Source organism: Oncorhynchus masou, chromosome 25 (assembly GCF_036934945.1).
Source record: "Oncorhynchus masou masou isolate Uvic2021 chromosome 25, UVic_Omas_1.1, whole genome shotgun sequence".
Classification (NCBI taxonomy): Eukaryota; Metazoa; Chordata; class Actinopteri; order Salmoniformes; family Salmonidae; genus Oncorhynchus; species Oncorhynchus masou.
In genome coordinates this window covers 20,193,136-20,209,289 of record NC_088236.1, presented here as the reverse complement: position 1 = coordinate 20,209,289, position 16,154 = coordinate 20,193,136, and the positions used below count along the sequence as shown (strand labels likewise).

The 16,154-nt window shown below is 47.7% G+C and overlaps 1 protein-coding gene across 1 annotated transcript in view; it reads right to left on the bottom strand.

Moving 5' to 3' along the window:
• LOC135513885 (zinc finger matrin-type protein 4-like) overlaps positions 1–6,007 on the bottom strand; it is a 193,622-nt gene extending 187,615 nt beyond the window's left edge. Inside the window, exon 1 of the mRNA XM_064936878.1 lies at positions 5,752–6,007. Coding sequence (XP_064792950.1) covers positions 5,752–5,838 — 87 coding nt within the window. The 5' untranslated portion in view covers positions 5,839–6,007. The remainder of the gene's footprint in view (positions 1–5,751) is intronic.
• Positions 6,008–16,154: the final 10,147 nt, after the last annotated feature.

Genomic DNA, 16,154 nt, shown 5'->3' with positions numbered 1-16,154 from the left:
AACAGCAGCAGAGAGAGGGAGCAGCACAGAGAGAGAGAGAGAAGCACAGAGGGAGAGACAGAGAGAGAGACAGAGAGAGAGAGAAGCACAGAGAGAGAGAGCGTAGCACAGAGAGAGAGAGAGACAGCAGAGAGAGAGAGAGACAGCAGAGAGAGAGAGAGAGAGAGAAAGCAGCAGAGAGAGAGAGAGCAGCACAGAGCAAGAGAGAGAGAGAGCAGCACAGAGCAAGAGAGAGAGAGAGCAGCACAGAGCAAGAGAGAGAGAGAGCAGCACAGAGCAAGAGAGAGAGAGAGCGAGAGAGAGAGAGAGAGAGGGAGAGTAGCACAGAGAGAGAGACAGAGAGAGAGAGAGAGAGAAGCACAGAGAGAGAAGCACAGAGAGAGAAGCACAGAGAGAGAGAGATATATATTATATTATATATTATATACCTTACTTGCTTTGGCAATGTTAACACATGTTTCCCATGCCAATAAAGCCCCTTGAATTGAATTGAATTGAGAGAGAGAGGCACACAGAGAGAGAGAGAGAGAGAGAGAGAGAGAGAGAGAGAGAGAGAGAGAGAGAGAGAAAAGCACAGAGAGAGAGAGAAGCACAGAGAGAGAGAGACAGCAGAGAGAGAGAAAGAGAGAGAGAGAGAAAGCAGCAGCAGAGAGAGAGAGAGCAGCACAGAGCAAGAGAGAGAGAGAGCAGCACAGAGAGTGAGAAGCACACAGAGAGAGAGAAGCACGGAAAGGGAGAGAGAGAAGTACACAGAGAGAGAGAGAAGCACAGAGAGAGAGAGAAGCACAGAGAGAGAGACAGAGAGAGAGACAGAGAGAGAGAGAAGCACAGAGAGAGAGAGAGTAGCACAGAGAGAGAGAGACAGAGAGAGAGAGAAAGCAGCAGCAGAGAGAGAGAGCAGCACAGAGCAAGAGAGAGAGAGCAGCACAGAGCAACGGAGAGAGAGCAGCACAGAGAGAGAGAGAAGCACAGAGAGAGAGAGAGAAGCACACAGAGAGAGAGAAGCACACAGAGAGAGAGAAGCACTGAGAGAGAGAGAGAGAAACACAGAGAGAGAGAGAGAAGCACAGAGAGAGAGAGAGAGAGAAGCACAGAGAGGGAGAGAGAGAGAGAGAGAGAGAGAGAGAGAGAGAGAGAGAGAGACAGCAGAGAGAGAGAGAGACAGCAGAGAGAGAGAGAGAGAGAGAGAAAGCAGCAGCAGAGAGAGAGAGCAGCACAGAGCAAGAGAGAGAGAGCGAGAGAGAGAGGGAGAGAGGGAGAGTAGCACAGAGAGAGAGAGAGAGAGAGAGAGAGAGAGAGAGAAGCACAGAGAGAGAAGCACAGAGAGAGAGAGAAGCACAGAGAGAGAGAGAGAGAGAGAGAGAGAGAGGAGAGAGACAGAGAGAGAGAGAGAGAGAGAGAGAGAGAAGCACAGAGAGAGAGAGCACAGCACAGAGAGAGAGAAGCACACCAGAGAGAGAGAGAGAGACAGAGAGAGAGAGAGCAGAGAGAGAGAAGCACAGAGAGAGAAGCACAGAGAGAGAGAGCAGCAGAGAGAGAGAGAGGAAGCACAGAGGAGCACAGAGCACACAGAGAGAGAGAAGCACTGAGAGCAAGAGAGGGAGAGAGGAGAGAAGCACAGAGAGAGAGAGAGAGAAGCACAGAGAGAGAGAGAGAGAGAGAGACAGAGAAGCACAGAGAGAGAAGCACAGAGAGAGAGAAGCACAGAGAGAGAGAGAGAGAGAGAGAGAGAGAGAGAGAGCAGCAAAGAGAGACACAGACAGAGAGAGAGAGCACAGAGAGAGAGAGAGAGAGAACAGCAGAGAGAGAGAGAGAGAAGCACAGAGAGAGAGAGAGAAGCACAGAGAGAGACAGAGAGAGACAGAGAGAGAGCAGCACAGAGAGAGAGAGAGAGAGTAGCACATAGAGAGAGACAGAGAGAGACAGCAGAGAGAAGACAGAGAGAGAGAGAGAAGACAGCAGCAGAGAGAGAGCAGCATAGAGCAAGAGAGAGAGAGAGAGCAGCAGCAAAGAGAGAGACAGCAGCACAGAGAGCAGAGAGAAGCACAGCAGCAAAGAGAAAAGCAGACAGGGAGAGAGAGACAGCACAAAGAGAGAAGCAGAGAGAGAAGCACAGCAGAGAGAGAGAGAGACAGCAGAGCAAGAGAGAGAGACAGCAGCAGAGAGAGAGAGAGCAGAGAGAGAGAGAGAGAGAGAGAGCAGAGAGAGAGAGAGCAGAGAGAGAAAAGCACAGAGAGAGAGAGAAGCACAGAGAGAGAAGCACAGAGAGAGAGAAGCACACCGAGAGAGAGAGAGAGGGAGAGAGGGAGAGTAGCACAGAGAGAGAGAGAGAGAGAGAGAGAGAGAGAAGCACAGAGAGAGAAGCACAGAGAGAGAGAAGCACACCGAGAGAGAGAGAGAGAGAGAGAGAGAGAGAGAGAGAGACACAGAGAGAGAAGCACAGAGAGAGAGAGAAGCAGAGAGAGAGAGAGGGAGAGAGGGGCACAGAGCAAGAGAGAGAGAGAGCGAGAGAGAGAGGGAGAGAGGGAGAGTAGCACAGAGAGAGAGAGAGAGAGAGAGAGAGAGAGAGAGAGACAGAGAAGCACAGAGAGAGAAGCACAGAGAGAGAGAAGCACAGAGAGAGAGAGAGAGAGAGAGAGAGAAGCAGAGAGAGAGGGAGGGAGAGAGGGGCACAGAGAGAGAGAGAGAGAGAAAAGCACAGAGAGAGAGAGAGAAGCACAGAGAGAGAGATAGAGAGAGAAGCACAGAGAGAGAGACAGAGAGAGAGACAGAGAGAGAGAGAAGCACAGAGAGAGAGAGAGAGAGAGAGAGTAGCACATAGAGAGAGACAGAGAGAGAGAGAGACAGCAGAGAGAGAGAAAGAGAGAGAGAGAGAAGACAGCAGCAGAGAGATAGAGAGAGCAGCATAGAGCAAGAGAGAGAGAGAGAGCAGCACAGAGAGAGAGAGAGAGAAGCACAGAGAGAGAGAGAAGCACACAGAGAGAGAGAAGCACTGAAAGAGAGAGAGAGAAGTACACAGAGAGAGAGAGAGAGAAGCACACAGAGAGAGAGAGAGAAGCACAGAGAGAGAGAGGCACACAGAGAGAGAGAGAGAGAGAGAGAGAGAGAGAGAGAGAGAGAGAGAGAAAAGCACAGAGAGAGAGAGAAGCACAGAGAGAGAGAGAGAGAAGCACAGAGAGAGAGACAGAGAGAGAGACACAGAGAGAGAGAAGCACAGAGAGAGAGAGTAGCACAGAGAGAGAGACAGAGAGAGAGAGAAAGCAGCAGCAGAGAGAGAGAGAGCAGTACAGAGCAAGAGAGAGAGAGAGCAGCACAGAGCAAGAGAGAGAGAGAGCAGCACAGAGAGAGAGAGAGAGAGAGAGAGAAGCACAGAGAGAGAGACAGAGAGAGAGAGACAGAGAGAGAAGCACAGAGGGAGAGAGAGAGAGAAGCACAGAGAGAGAGAGAGAAGCACAGAGAGAGAGAGAGAGAGAGAGAGAGAGACAGCAGAGAGAGACAGCAGGAAAGAGAGACGCAGACAGAGAGAGAGAGCACAGAGAGAGACAGCAGAGAGAGACAGCAGAGAGAGACAGCAAGAGAGCAGAGAGAGAGAGAGAGACAGCAGAGAGAGAGAGAGAGCAGACAGAGAGAGAGAGAGAGAGAGAGCAGACAGAGAGAGACAGAGAGTGAGAGCAGCACAGCAGCACAGAGGGAGAGAGAGAGTGAGACAGCACAGAGAGAGAGAGAGAGACAGCATACAGAGAGAGAGAGACACACAGCACAGAGAGAGGGAGAGAGAGAGAGAGAGAGAGAGAGAGAGAAAGAGAGAGCCACAGCACAGAGAGAGACAGAAGCACAGAGAGAGACAGCAGCACAGAGAGAGACACACAGCAGCACAGAGAGAGAGAGACACACAGCAGCACACAGAGAGAGAGAGACACACAGCAGCACACAGAGAGAGAGACACACAGCAGCACACACAGAGAGAGAGACACACAGCAGCACACAGAGAGAGAGACACACAGCAGCACACAGAGAGAGAGAGACACACAGCAGCACAGAGAGAGAGAGAGAGACAGCAGCACAGAGAGAGAGAGAGAGACAGCAGCACAGAGAGAGAGACACAGCAGCACAGAGAGAGAGAGAGAGACAGCAGCACAGAGAGAGAGAGAGAGACAGCAGCAGAGAGAGAGAGAGACAGCAGCACAGAGAGAAAGAGAGAGAGAGACACACAGCAGCACAGAGAGAGAGAGAGAGAGAGAGAGAGAGACAGCAGCACAGAGCGAGAGAGAGAGAGACAGCAGCACAGAGAAGAGAGAGAGAGAGAGAGCCCGCAGCACACAGAGAGAGAGACACAGCAGTTAAAAAACAATGCAACAGAAGGAGAGTAACGTTCTCTCAAACAAGACAATGAAGTTGCTGCTTGCGCTCTGGGGGAAGTGGATAAAGCATAGATAATATTAATGTAGTAAAGATTTTTTTTTTTTTATCTAGACACCACCTGGTGAACACACTTCAAATGGTATGCAAAGGGATTTAATATGCAACAATATTTCTAAATAAACACACTGGGATTCTCATAGCCTGTCAAAGCCCTTGCTAGGGTACCTATAACAGGACACCTCACTGGGGGGGAAGTCACGGTTGTTCAATAAAGGAAATAGGTGTTTAAGAAAACATAACAAAAGGAACTAGGTTTGGAGGTGAATTTGTCATTCCACAGTCAGTGGCAGAGAGCTGCATATATCCATAAGCATGGTTGCCAGTCACGTGGGAGATAAATAGCTAGCTACATTAGGTCAATTACATTCAGGATTTGGTGTGCTGTCATTTTTTGACGAAACGAAAATAGTATCATGGGGATGTTCACCTATGTTTTCACACTTGGGCTAATATTAGTGCAGAAGATTATGAAGAGAATGTCATTGGAAGATGCATGGGAACGGGAGAATGTCATTGGAAGATGTATGGGAACGAATCCTCAATGAATGTAGTCACAATCCAATGACTGGATACACTTGAATAGTCAAGGTACAGACATGCCAACTTCTGAAATCCCATGCATTGTGCTGAACAGTGGGCAAATTTAAAACCAAACACACGATATGGTCAATGGATCTAATACTAGATAGCCGATATTATAGTAGTAGAATGACAGGTGAGTTCAATTCGCTCCAACTGGTTGTACTATTGGAATCCCATACATGACACTATATATCACGTGGCAAAACAAATAACGATGTAAAAAGGTCAGTGTGTGTAAAATAGCCATGGGATGGATAGCCTAATAAAATATGAGAAATTGTTTGGCCTCTGATGCCATTCCACTTTCTAAGCACAGCGAGACGCAAAATGATCACCCTGAACAGTATGACCCGTTGATTTGATTTTCAAACTCTTTTAGGTCTGCATCAAATCACATGGAGTGTTTATGAAACCTCAATGAGATTCGCAATTTAAGCGCGCATTTCAGCCTTGAGGACCTCCGCATCAGGCTACCCGGTATTTCCAAACACCGTGTCATTAATTCAACATCCCATAGCCTAGATGGAGGAGAGGATTTCACTGTTTCTCGTGGCTCATAATGTCAGAAAGGATGCTGAAATCCCACGCAGCGCAGCGGACACGATTTATGATGGAGCTGGAAGCATTAGACAGTCTGAGTTGTATAGTCTCTTTCTCCGTCAATGGAGATTGGTACCCGTTGTAAAACAAAACGGAAAACAAATCACACAGAAGTATAGGCTAATGCATGTCTGAGATATAGCCTACCTGTAACTCCAAACTGTAACCCTGGTACAAGTGTGTCGGGAAGACAGCCAGTTGATGTTGCACTTGTAGGGAAACTGTGTAATCCATTGACCAGATCAGCGAAACGCGTGTACAAAGCAGACGCTCCACAGCTGTTTGCAGTAGGCAACTGCCCGTAGTACAATCGTCGACTGTTCTCCGCCCCGCTTTTACCTCATTGGCGGTTTGACAATAGTAGCCTGGCTGTGCGGAGCTCCGACACGATTTTCTCCAGCGATACAATAGCCCACCAATTTTAGAGTGATCAACCGGTCCAATCCATTAGAGGTGGTATCGCACAGCACCTGTCACCTCGGACGCCAAATACGCAGCGTGCATAATTGTATGAAATAAATTTTAAGCTACGTTTGCTAAAAAATTTGTCTTATTCATATGGGGTCCTATCATGATAATGTATGGTTAAAATTATATTTCCTATACTAATCTTAGTAAAGATGTATGCATATTATATAATTGACATGTAAAGTGTGTGTGTGTTCAGGGCCAGCTGCAGGTATAAGCGACATAAGAGTTAATACCCCCAAAAAACTCAGGGAGGTCTCAACTTAGGATAGTAGAATACACATGGTGCAAATTCAGCAATTGTTCTATTGTAATGTCAGTCACTGAAAGTCACTCAATTAACAATGTCAACTAACAATTGTTTGATTGGTAAGTCTAAACTTGTAGTAATCATGACCGAATACTGACCAGGCGTGCAGAGCATGTTCACAGGGCCCCTGACCTCCAGAGAGCCTCCATTGATTTTGTTAGTCATTCTCACTCAGATATCATTAACATGCCATAAGTCATGGCAACATGAGTAGAATTGAATTAAACGTTTTATAAAACTGCAACATTTCCTCTTCACCACCTGGCAAAATGTGTAGAACTGCAGAAAACTTACGTTTGAAACTGCAACATTTCCGCTTCACCCTATGGCACAATGTGTAGAACTGCAGAAAACCTGATTTGAAACTGCAACATTTTCTCTTTGTCCCATGGCAAAATGTGTAGAACTGCAGAAAACCTGCTTTGAAACTGCAACATGTTCTCTCTGTCCCATGGCAAGATGTTTAGAACTGCAGAAAACCTGCTTTGAAACTGCAACATTTTCTCTCTGTCCCATTGCAAGATGTGTAGAACTGCAGAAAACTTGCTTTAAACTGCAAACATTTCCTCTTCACCCCATGACAAAATGTGTAGAACAGCAGAAAACTTCCACTTTAAAAAGTACATTTTTCTCTACACTGTCAGGAGGGGGCCACTAAAATATTCTGCCCGCGAGGTGGGGGAGGGGGCCCGCGAGGTGGGGGAGGGGACCCCACCCAAATCTCGCTTAGGGCTCCAAAAAGGCTAGAGCGTGCCCTGTGTGTGTGTGTCTGTTTGTGTGTGTGTGTGCATGTGTTTGTGTGTGCGTGTGCGTTTGTGCGATCGTGTATGTGCTGTGTGTGTTCTGAAAGGGGAAGGTTTTATTACGGTGAAGGGGGATTTAATTTCCAAATGTCGACAGGGCTGATCATTTTAAGTAGGTGAATACATCAATGTCACAGAGGGGACTTTCATTTAACTGGAGAAATGTCCTTGCCATGTCATTGAGCTCAATTAATGTGCTGAAAGTACAGATAGGCAGCTGAAGATACCAAGCAATATTTGCAATGGGAACCATGGGTGGCACACGCACACACATCACAAGATGGCTGTCAATAGCACTAGAGTAGGCTGCATCTCTTGTGGATGGCCAGGGAAAATGTGTCAGGGCCAGATGTTCACACTCTAGCACATTGACTACAATATATTCACATAATTATACATTACAGCTAACTGAAGTATGGATGTGTGTGGCATTCTACTGATGTTGGTGTTTCCTTCATTTCTTTCCCCGAACACTCCCACATTCCCATAAGCCACTGCCTCTCATATGAAAACAATAAATGTACTGTCGATTACAGAGGATGCATTGCAACCTTAATCTTGCGACGAGCAATCCCGTATCCGGGAGCGTAATTATAGCCTCAAGCTCATTACCATAACGCAACGTTAACTATTCATGAAAATCGCAAATGAAATGAAATAAATATATTGGCTCACAAGCTTAGCCTCTTGTTAACAACACTGTCATCACAGATTTTCAAAATATGCTTTTCAACCATAGCTACACAAGCATTTGTGTAAGAGTATTGATAGCTAGCATAGCATTAAGCCTAGCATTCAGCAGGCAACATTTTCACAAAAACAAGAAAAGCATTCAAATAAAATCATTTACAAATTAACTCCATAATATCGACAGAAACATGGCAAACATTGTTTAGAATCAGTCCTCAAGGTGTTTTTCACATATCTATTCGATGACAAATCATTCGTTGCAGTTTGGTTTCTCCCCTGAACCAAATGGAAAAATGCATGCAGCTGGAGATTACGCAATAATTTCGACGGAGGACACCAATTGGACACCTGGTAAATGTGTTACGTACTTGAGTGAAGACCCAAAAGCGGTTTTAACAGAAAACAGAGTTCTTTAATAAAAAACAGGAATGGCATAAATCCTCTTCCAACGTTGACAATGGAACAAAAATAACGTAGTATAGTGCAGGATGCACCTGCCAGGCAGACTCCGACAGGATAGGACAAGGTGGAAGCAAACGAGACGACAGCTTGCTTCTGGCATCAAAAACACAAACAAGAATCAGACACTGAAAGTAGCAGGAACAGAGAGAGAAATAGAGACCTAATCAGAGGGGGAAGAGAGAACAGGTGAGAAAGAGTGAATGAGCTAGTTAGGGGAGATGTAGAACAGCTGAAGAATGAGAGACAGAGAAGGTAACCTAAAAAGACCAGCAGAGAGAGACAGAGTGAAGAGAAAGGACAGGAACAGACATAACAAGACATGACAGTACCCCCCCCACTCACCAGCGCCTCCTGGCGCACTCGAGGAGGAAACCTGGCGGCAACGGAGGAAATCATCGATCAGCGAACGGTCCAGCACGTCCCGAGAGGGAACCCAACTCCTCTCCTCAGGACCGTACCCCTCCCAATCCACTAGGTACTGATGACCACGGCCCCGAGGGCGCATGTCCAAAATCTTACGAACCCTGTAGATGGGTGCGCCTCGACAAGGATGGGGGGGGGAGCGGGGGCGCGAAGAACGGGCTTAACACAGGAGACATGGAAGACCGGGTGAACGCGACGAAGATAGCGCGGGAGAAGAAGTCGCACTGCGACAGGATTAATGACCTGGGAAATACGGAACGGACCAATGAACCGGGGGCCAACTTGCGAGAAGCTGTCTTAAGGGGAAGGTTCTGAGTGGAGAGCCATACTCTCTGACCGCAACAATATCTAGGACTCTTGGTCCTACGCTTATTAGCGGCCCTCACAGTCTGCGCCCTATTACGGCAAAGTGCCGACCTGACCCCCTTCCAGGTGCGCTCGCAACGCTGGAAAAAAGCCTGAGCGGAGGGGACGCAGGACTCGGCGAGCTGAGATGAGAACAGCGGAGGCTGGTACCCGAGGCTACTCTGAAAAGGAGATAGACCGGTAGCAGACGAGGGAAGCGAGTTGTGGGCGTACTCTGCCCAGGGGAGCTGTTCTGACCAAAGGGTTACGAAAAGAAAGACTGCGTAAAATGCGACCAACATGTTCGGCTTGACCGTTAGACTGGGGATGAAAGCCGGACGAGAGACTGACGGAAGCCCCAATCAAACGGCAAAACTCCCTCCAAAATTGAGACGTGAACTGCGGGCCTCTGTCGGAAACGACGTCAGACGGAAGGCCATGAATTCGGAAAACATTCTCGATAATGATCTGAGCCGTCTCCTTAGCAGAAGGGAGCTTAGCGAGAGGAATGAAATGAGCCGCCTTAGAGAATCTATCGACAACCGTAAGAATAACTGTCTTCCCCGCTGATGAAGGCAGTCCGGTGATGAAATCTAAAGCGATGTGAGACCACGGTCGAGAGGGAATGGGAAGCGGTCTGAGACGGCCGGCAGGAGGAGAGTTCCCAGATTTAGTCTGCGCGCAGACCGAACAAGCGGCGACAAATCGACGCCGCGTCACGTTCCCGAGTGGGCCACCAGAAACGCTGGCGAATGGAAGCGAGCGTACCCCGAACGCCGGGGTGGCCGGCTAACTTGGCAGAGTGGGCCCACTGAAGAACGGCCGGACGAGTAGGAACGGGAACGAACAGAAGGTTCCTAGGACAAGCTCGCGGCGACGGAGTGTGAGCGAGTGCTTGCTTTACCTGCCTCTCAATTCCCCAGACAGTCAACCCGACAACACGCCCTTCAGGGAGAATCCCCTCGGGGTCGGTGGAGACCTCAGAAGAACTGAAGAGACGAGATAAAGCATCAGGCTTGGTGTTTTTGAGCCCGGACGATAAGAAATAACAAACTCGAAACGAGCGAAAAACAGAGCCCAACGAGCCTGACGCGCATTAAGTCGTTTGGCTGAACGGATGTACTCAAGGTTCCTATGGTCAGTCCAAACGACAAAAGGAACGGTCGCCCCCTCCAACCACTGTCGCCATTCGCCTAGGGCTAAGCGGATGGCGAGCAGTTCGCGATTACCAACATCATAGTTACGTTCTGACGGCGATAAGCGATGAGAGAAAAACGCGCAAGGATGGACCTTGCCGTCAGAGAGAGAGCGCTGAGAAAGAATGGCTCCCACGCCCACCTCTGACGCGTCAACCTCAACAACAAACTGACTAGAGATGTCAGGTGTAACAAGAATAGGTGCGGATGTAAAATGATTCTTAAGAAGATCAAAAGCTCCCTGGGCGGAAACGGACCACTTAAAGCACGTCTTAACAGAAGTAAGGGCTGTGAGGGGAGCTGCCACCTGACCGAAATTACGGATGAAACGACGATAGAAATTAGCGAAGCCCAGAAAGCGCTGCAGCTCGACGCGTGACTTAGGAACGGGCCAATCAATGACAGCCTGGACCTTAGCGGGATCCATCTTAATGCCCTCAGCGGAAATAACGGAACCAAGAAAAGGGACAGAGGCGGCATGAAAAGTGCACTTCTCAGCCTTCACATAAAGACAGTTCTCCAAAAGGCGCTGGAGGACGCGTCGCACGTGCTGAACATGAATCAGAGACGGTGAAAAAATCAGGATATCGTCCATGTAAACGAAAACAAAAATGTTCAGCATGTTTCTCAGGACGTCGTTAACTAGTGCCTGAAAGACAGCTGGAGCGTTAACGAGGCCGAAAGGAAGAACCCGGTATTCAAAGTGCCCTAACGGAGTGTTAAACGCCGTCTTCCACTCGTCCCCCTCCCTGATGCGCACGAGATGGTAGGCGTTACGAAGGTCCAATTTGGTGAAAAACCTGGCTCCCTGCAGGATCTCGAAGGCTGAAGACATAAGAGGAAGCGGATAACGATTCTTAACTGTTATGTCATTCAGCCCTCGATAATCCACGCATGGGCGCAGGGACCCGTCCTTCTTCTGAACAAAAAAAAACCCCGCTCCGGCGGGAGAGGAGGAGGAGACTATGGTACCGGCGTCGAGCGAAACCGACAAATAATCCTCGAGAGCCTTACGTTCGGGAGCCGACAGAGAGTATAATCTACCCCGGGTGGGAGTAGTTCCCGGAAGGAGATCAATACTACAGTCATACGACCTGTGTGGAGGGAGAGAAGTGGCCTTGGAACGACTGAACACCGTGCGCAGATCGTGATACTCCTCCGGCACCCCTGTCAAATCGCCAGGCTCCTCCTGTGAAGAAGAGACAGAGGAAACAGGAGGGATAGCAGACATTAAACAGGTCACATGACAAGAAACATTCCAGGATAGGATAGTATTACTAGACCAATTAATAGAAGGGTTATGGCGCACTAGCCAGGGAGGACCCAAAACAACAGGTGTAAAAGGTGAACGAAAAATTAAAAAAGAAATGGTTTCGCTATGATTACCAGAGACAGTGAGGGTTAAAGGCAGCGTCTCACGCTGAATCTTGGGGAGAGAACTACCATCTAAAGCAAACAAGGCCGTGGGCTCCCTAACTGTCTGAGAGGAATGTCATGTTCCCGAGCCCAGGTCTCGTCCATAAAACAGCCCTCCGCCCCAGAGTCTATCAAGGCACTGCAGGAAGCAGATGAACCGGGCCAGCGGAGATGGACCGGAAAGGTAGTGCGTGATCCAGAAGGAGAGGCCTGAGTAGTTGCGCTCACCAGTAGCCCTCCCCTTACTGATGAGCTCTGGCTTTTACTGGACATGAGGTGACAAAATGACCAGCGGAGCCGCAGTAGAGACAGAGGCGATTGGTGATTCTCCGTTCCTTCTCCTTGGCCGAGATGCGGATACCCCCCAGCTGCATAGGCTCAGCATCCGAGCCGGCGGAGGAGGGTGGCAGTGATGCGGCAGGTGGCAGTGATGTGGAGAGGGAGCAACGGAGAAAGCTCCTTTCCACGAGCTCGGCGACGAAGATCAAACCGTCGCTCTATGCGAATAGCGAGGGCTATTAAGGAGTCCAGACTGGAAGGAACCTCCCGGGAGAGGATCTCATCCTTAACCTCGACGAGGAGACCCTCCAGAAAACGAGCGAGCAAAGCCGGCTCGTTCCAGTCACTAGAGGCAGCGAGAGTGCGAAACTCAATAGAATAATCCGTTATGGATCGATTCCCCTGACATAGGGAAGACAGGGCCCTGGAAGCCTCCTCCCCAAAAACAGAACGGTCAAAGACCCGTATCATCTCCTCCTTAAAGTCCTGAAACTGGTTAATACACTCAGCCCTCGCCTCCCAGATTGCCGTGCCCCACTCACGCGCCCGTCCGGTAAGGAGAGAAATGACAGGCGATGCGGGCTGTGCTCCTGGAGTAAGTGTTGGGCTGGAGAGAGAACACCACATCACACTGAGTGAGGAATGAGCGGCACTCAGTGGGCTCCCCAGAGTAACAGGGCGGGTTGTTGATCCTGGGCTCTGGAGACTCGGAAACCCTGGAAGTGGGCGGTGGATCGAGGTGGAGTTGGTGAACCTGTCTTGTGAGGTCGGAGACTTGGACGGCCAGGGTCTCAACGGCATGTCGAGCAGCAGACAATTCCTCCTCGTGTCTGCCTAGCATCGCTCCCTGGATCTCGACGGCGGAGTGAAAAGGGTCCGGAGCCGCTGGGTCCATTCTTGGTCTGATTCTTCTGTTACGTACTTGAGTGAAGACCCAAAAGCGGTTTTAACAGAAAACAGAGTTCTTTAATAAAAAACAGGAATGGCATAAATCCTCTTCCAACGTTGACAATGGAACAAAAATAACGTAGTATAGTGCAGGATGCACCTGCCAGGCAGACTCCGACAGGATAGGACAAGGTGGAAGCAAACGAGACGACAGCTTGCTTCTGGCATCAAAAACACAAACAAGAATCAGACACTGAAAGTAGCAGGAACAGAGAGAGAAATAGAGACCTAATCAGAGGGGGAAGAGAGAACAGGTGAGAAAGAGTGAATGAGCTAGTTAGGGGAGATGTAGAACAGCTGAAGAATGAGAGACAGAGAAGGTAACCTAAAAAGACCAGCAGAGAGAGACAGAGTGAAGAGAAAGGACAGGAACAGACATAACAAGACATGACAAAATGTAGTCTCTTATGGTCAATCTTCCAATGATATGCCTACAAATATGTCACAATGCTGCAGACACCTTGGGGAAACGACAGAAAGTGTAGGCTCATTCCTTGCGCATTCACAGCCATTGGAACACAGCGCCTCCAAAATCTGGGGCATTTCCTGTTTGAAATTTCATCTTGGTTTCGCTTGTAGCATCAGTTCTGTGGCAATATCTTTGCAGTTTTGGAAACGTCAGAGTGTTTTCTTTCCAAAGCTGTCAATTATATGCATAGTCGAGCATCTTTTCGTGACAAAATATCTTGTTTAAAACGGGAACGTTTTTCATCCAAAAATGAAATACTGCCCCCAGAGTTTCAAGAGGTTAAAGGTGTCCTCTGAAAGTCAGAAATAAAAGATGAACGGAACAATTTATTTTCATGTTACTATAATTGATATCACTTTTGGCCATTCAAGAAATAAAAGGTTTGGTTCAGCTGTGATTGAGAGCATACACATTTTTCATAATAAGTGGGGAATGTCTGCATTTGTCACAATCAAGCCAGTTTGAGTGGTGTCCTCTTGAGACAGGTTTTTTATGTGCAGAGATTACCAATACATTCACATCCAGACATTGTATGAGGCATATCTAGCATAATAAATATTGTTCCTAAAGGTTAAAGTGTCATACAATTGGGGACAGCCGTGGTCACTAGCTTTCATGAAATAAAACCATTGTGGTTTTCCTTGAGGAACTACAATACAGAACACACAAAGGTGATCCCTGAATCCATGATTAAATCCCAAATGGTACCCTATTCCCTTCATAGTGCAGGGCTCTGGTTTAAAGTAGTGCACTATTTCAAGTCCTATTCCAGTCTCCTTTTCACCTCATTTAACACCTAATTTACTTAACAAACGGCACATCTCAATAAGTGGTCCAAGTATCCTCATGACATGGCATAAGTGGACCTTTCCTAGTTTTGTTCTCTTTTGCTCCTCTATTGTTCCTCAAGCAAGCGCAGAGGCCAATAACATCACGAAGTCCACATCATACCAACTCCTTGAATGCCCTACTCCCTGAATGTTGCAGTTGGGTCTAAAAAACAAAAGTTACCTCTTTACCCTTTAGTGTGTGTACTTTACTGTATTGATACTTGGGATATTGCTTTTCAATCAGAAAAGCTCAATAATCACTGGAGGATGTCTTTAAGGAATATGGGGCCATTGGGATAGAATTCCGGTTATAGTCGAGATTTCCACTAGATCATCATTAAGAAGCACTTAGCTACAGAGAGGAAGAAGCAGCTGGGTGTATGGCAGAATTTTGTCAGGTACACACAAAATAAACTCACACACCAACAGCAAGAACATTTCAAATGGGCCACTTTGTTGTCACAGGCTGCCATGTCACTCTGCATCCCCTGTTGCTCTCTGTGGCTGACACACTGTTTTGGCTTATGCCATTTTTGCATGAGCGGCCACACAAAGGAGTGAATGTCATCATCACTCAATCCCTGCCCAGTAGCCCGTAGCAACCACCACCACCCAACTCACTGTAACACTGAGAGGAGGGGGAAGAATCCCAACTGTAAGTCTCGGCCTGGACAGAATGGGGGAGGAAATCTGTCTTCCAACACTGTGTTTTACATGAAAAATAATGAATCTGTGCTTCTCTCGGATAGTAATAGCAGTTCATATGGTAAGGTGTACTCTGGTTCTCCAGGCGTTTTTGGATGGTTTACATTCTACGAGTTTAGCCTCCATTTTTTCATTCATTCTGTTTGTTTTATGTTGAGGAGAGACTCTGTGTAAGAGGAGGACCTACACCTTGTGTGCACTGTGTATTTGTGTGCAGGAATCAAGCACGGGGGAGCAGCAATATTCTATGTGTAGACCTCTCATTCCTTTATCTCTGTGGTTGTTGTTTTTTGCCAAGCATGGATATTCTCAAGTTTAGGATGTGCATATTATCCTCTTTCTCCACCTAGACCTTTACCAATAATACTGTACCCCATGTTATTTGTGACATCCCCTTTAGCACCAATCTGCCGTTCTGCCCTTGAGCAAGGCAGTTAACCCCCACAATAACTTCTCCCCGGGCACCGATAACAAGGATGTCGATTAAGGCAGCCCCCCCGTACCTTTCTGACGTGGAAGACACCTTTCAGCTGAATGCAGTAAGTTGTGCAACTGACTAGGTTTCCCCTTTCCCTTCCCTTTGTGACACTCCCTTCAGCACAATCAGATGTGGTCATATTTGTTTGTGACAATCCCTTCAGCACAATCAGATGTGGTCATATTTGTTTGTGACACTCCCTTCAGCACAATCAGATGTGGTCATATTTGTTTGTGACACTCCCTTCAGCACAATCAGCTGTGGTCATATTTGTTTGTGACACTCCCTTCAGCACAATCAGATGTGGTCATATTTGTTTGTGACACTCCCTTCAGCACAATCAGACGTGGTCATATTTGTTTGTGACACTCCTTTCAGCACAATCAGATGTGGTCATATTTGTTTGTGACACTCCCTTCAACACAATCAGATGTGGTCATATTTGTTTGTGACACTCCCTTCAGCACAATCAGACGTGGTCATATTTGTTTGTGACACTCCCTTCAGCACAATCAGATGTGGTCATATTTGTTTGTGACACTCCCTTCAGCACAATCAGACGTGGTCATATTTGTTTGTGACACTCCCTTCAGCACAATCAGCTGTGGTCATATTTGTTTGTGACACTCCCTGCAGCACAATCAGATGTGGTCATATTTGTTTGTGACACTCCCTTCAGCACAATCAGATGTGGTCATATTTGTTTGTGACACTCCCTTCAGCACAAT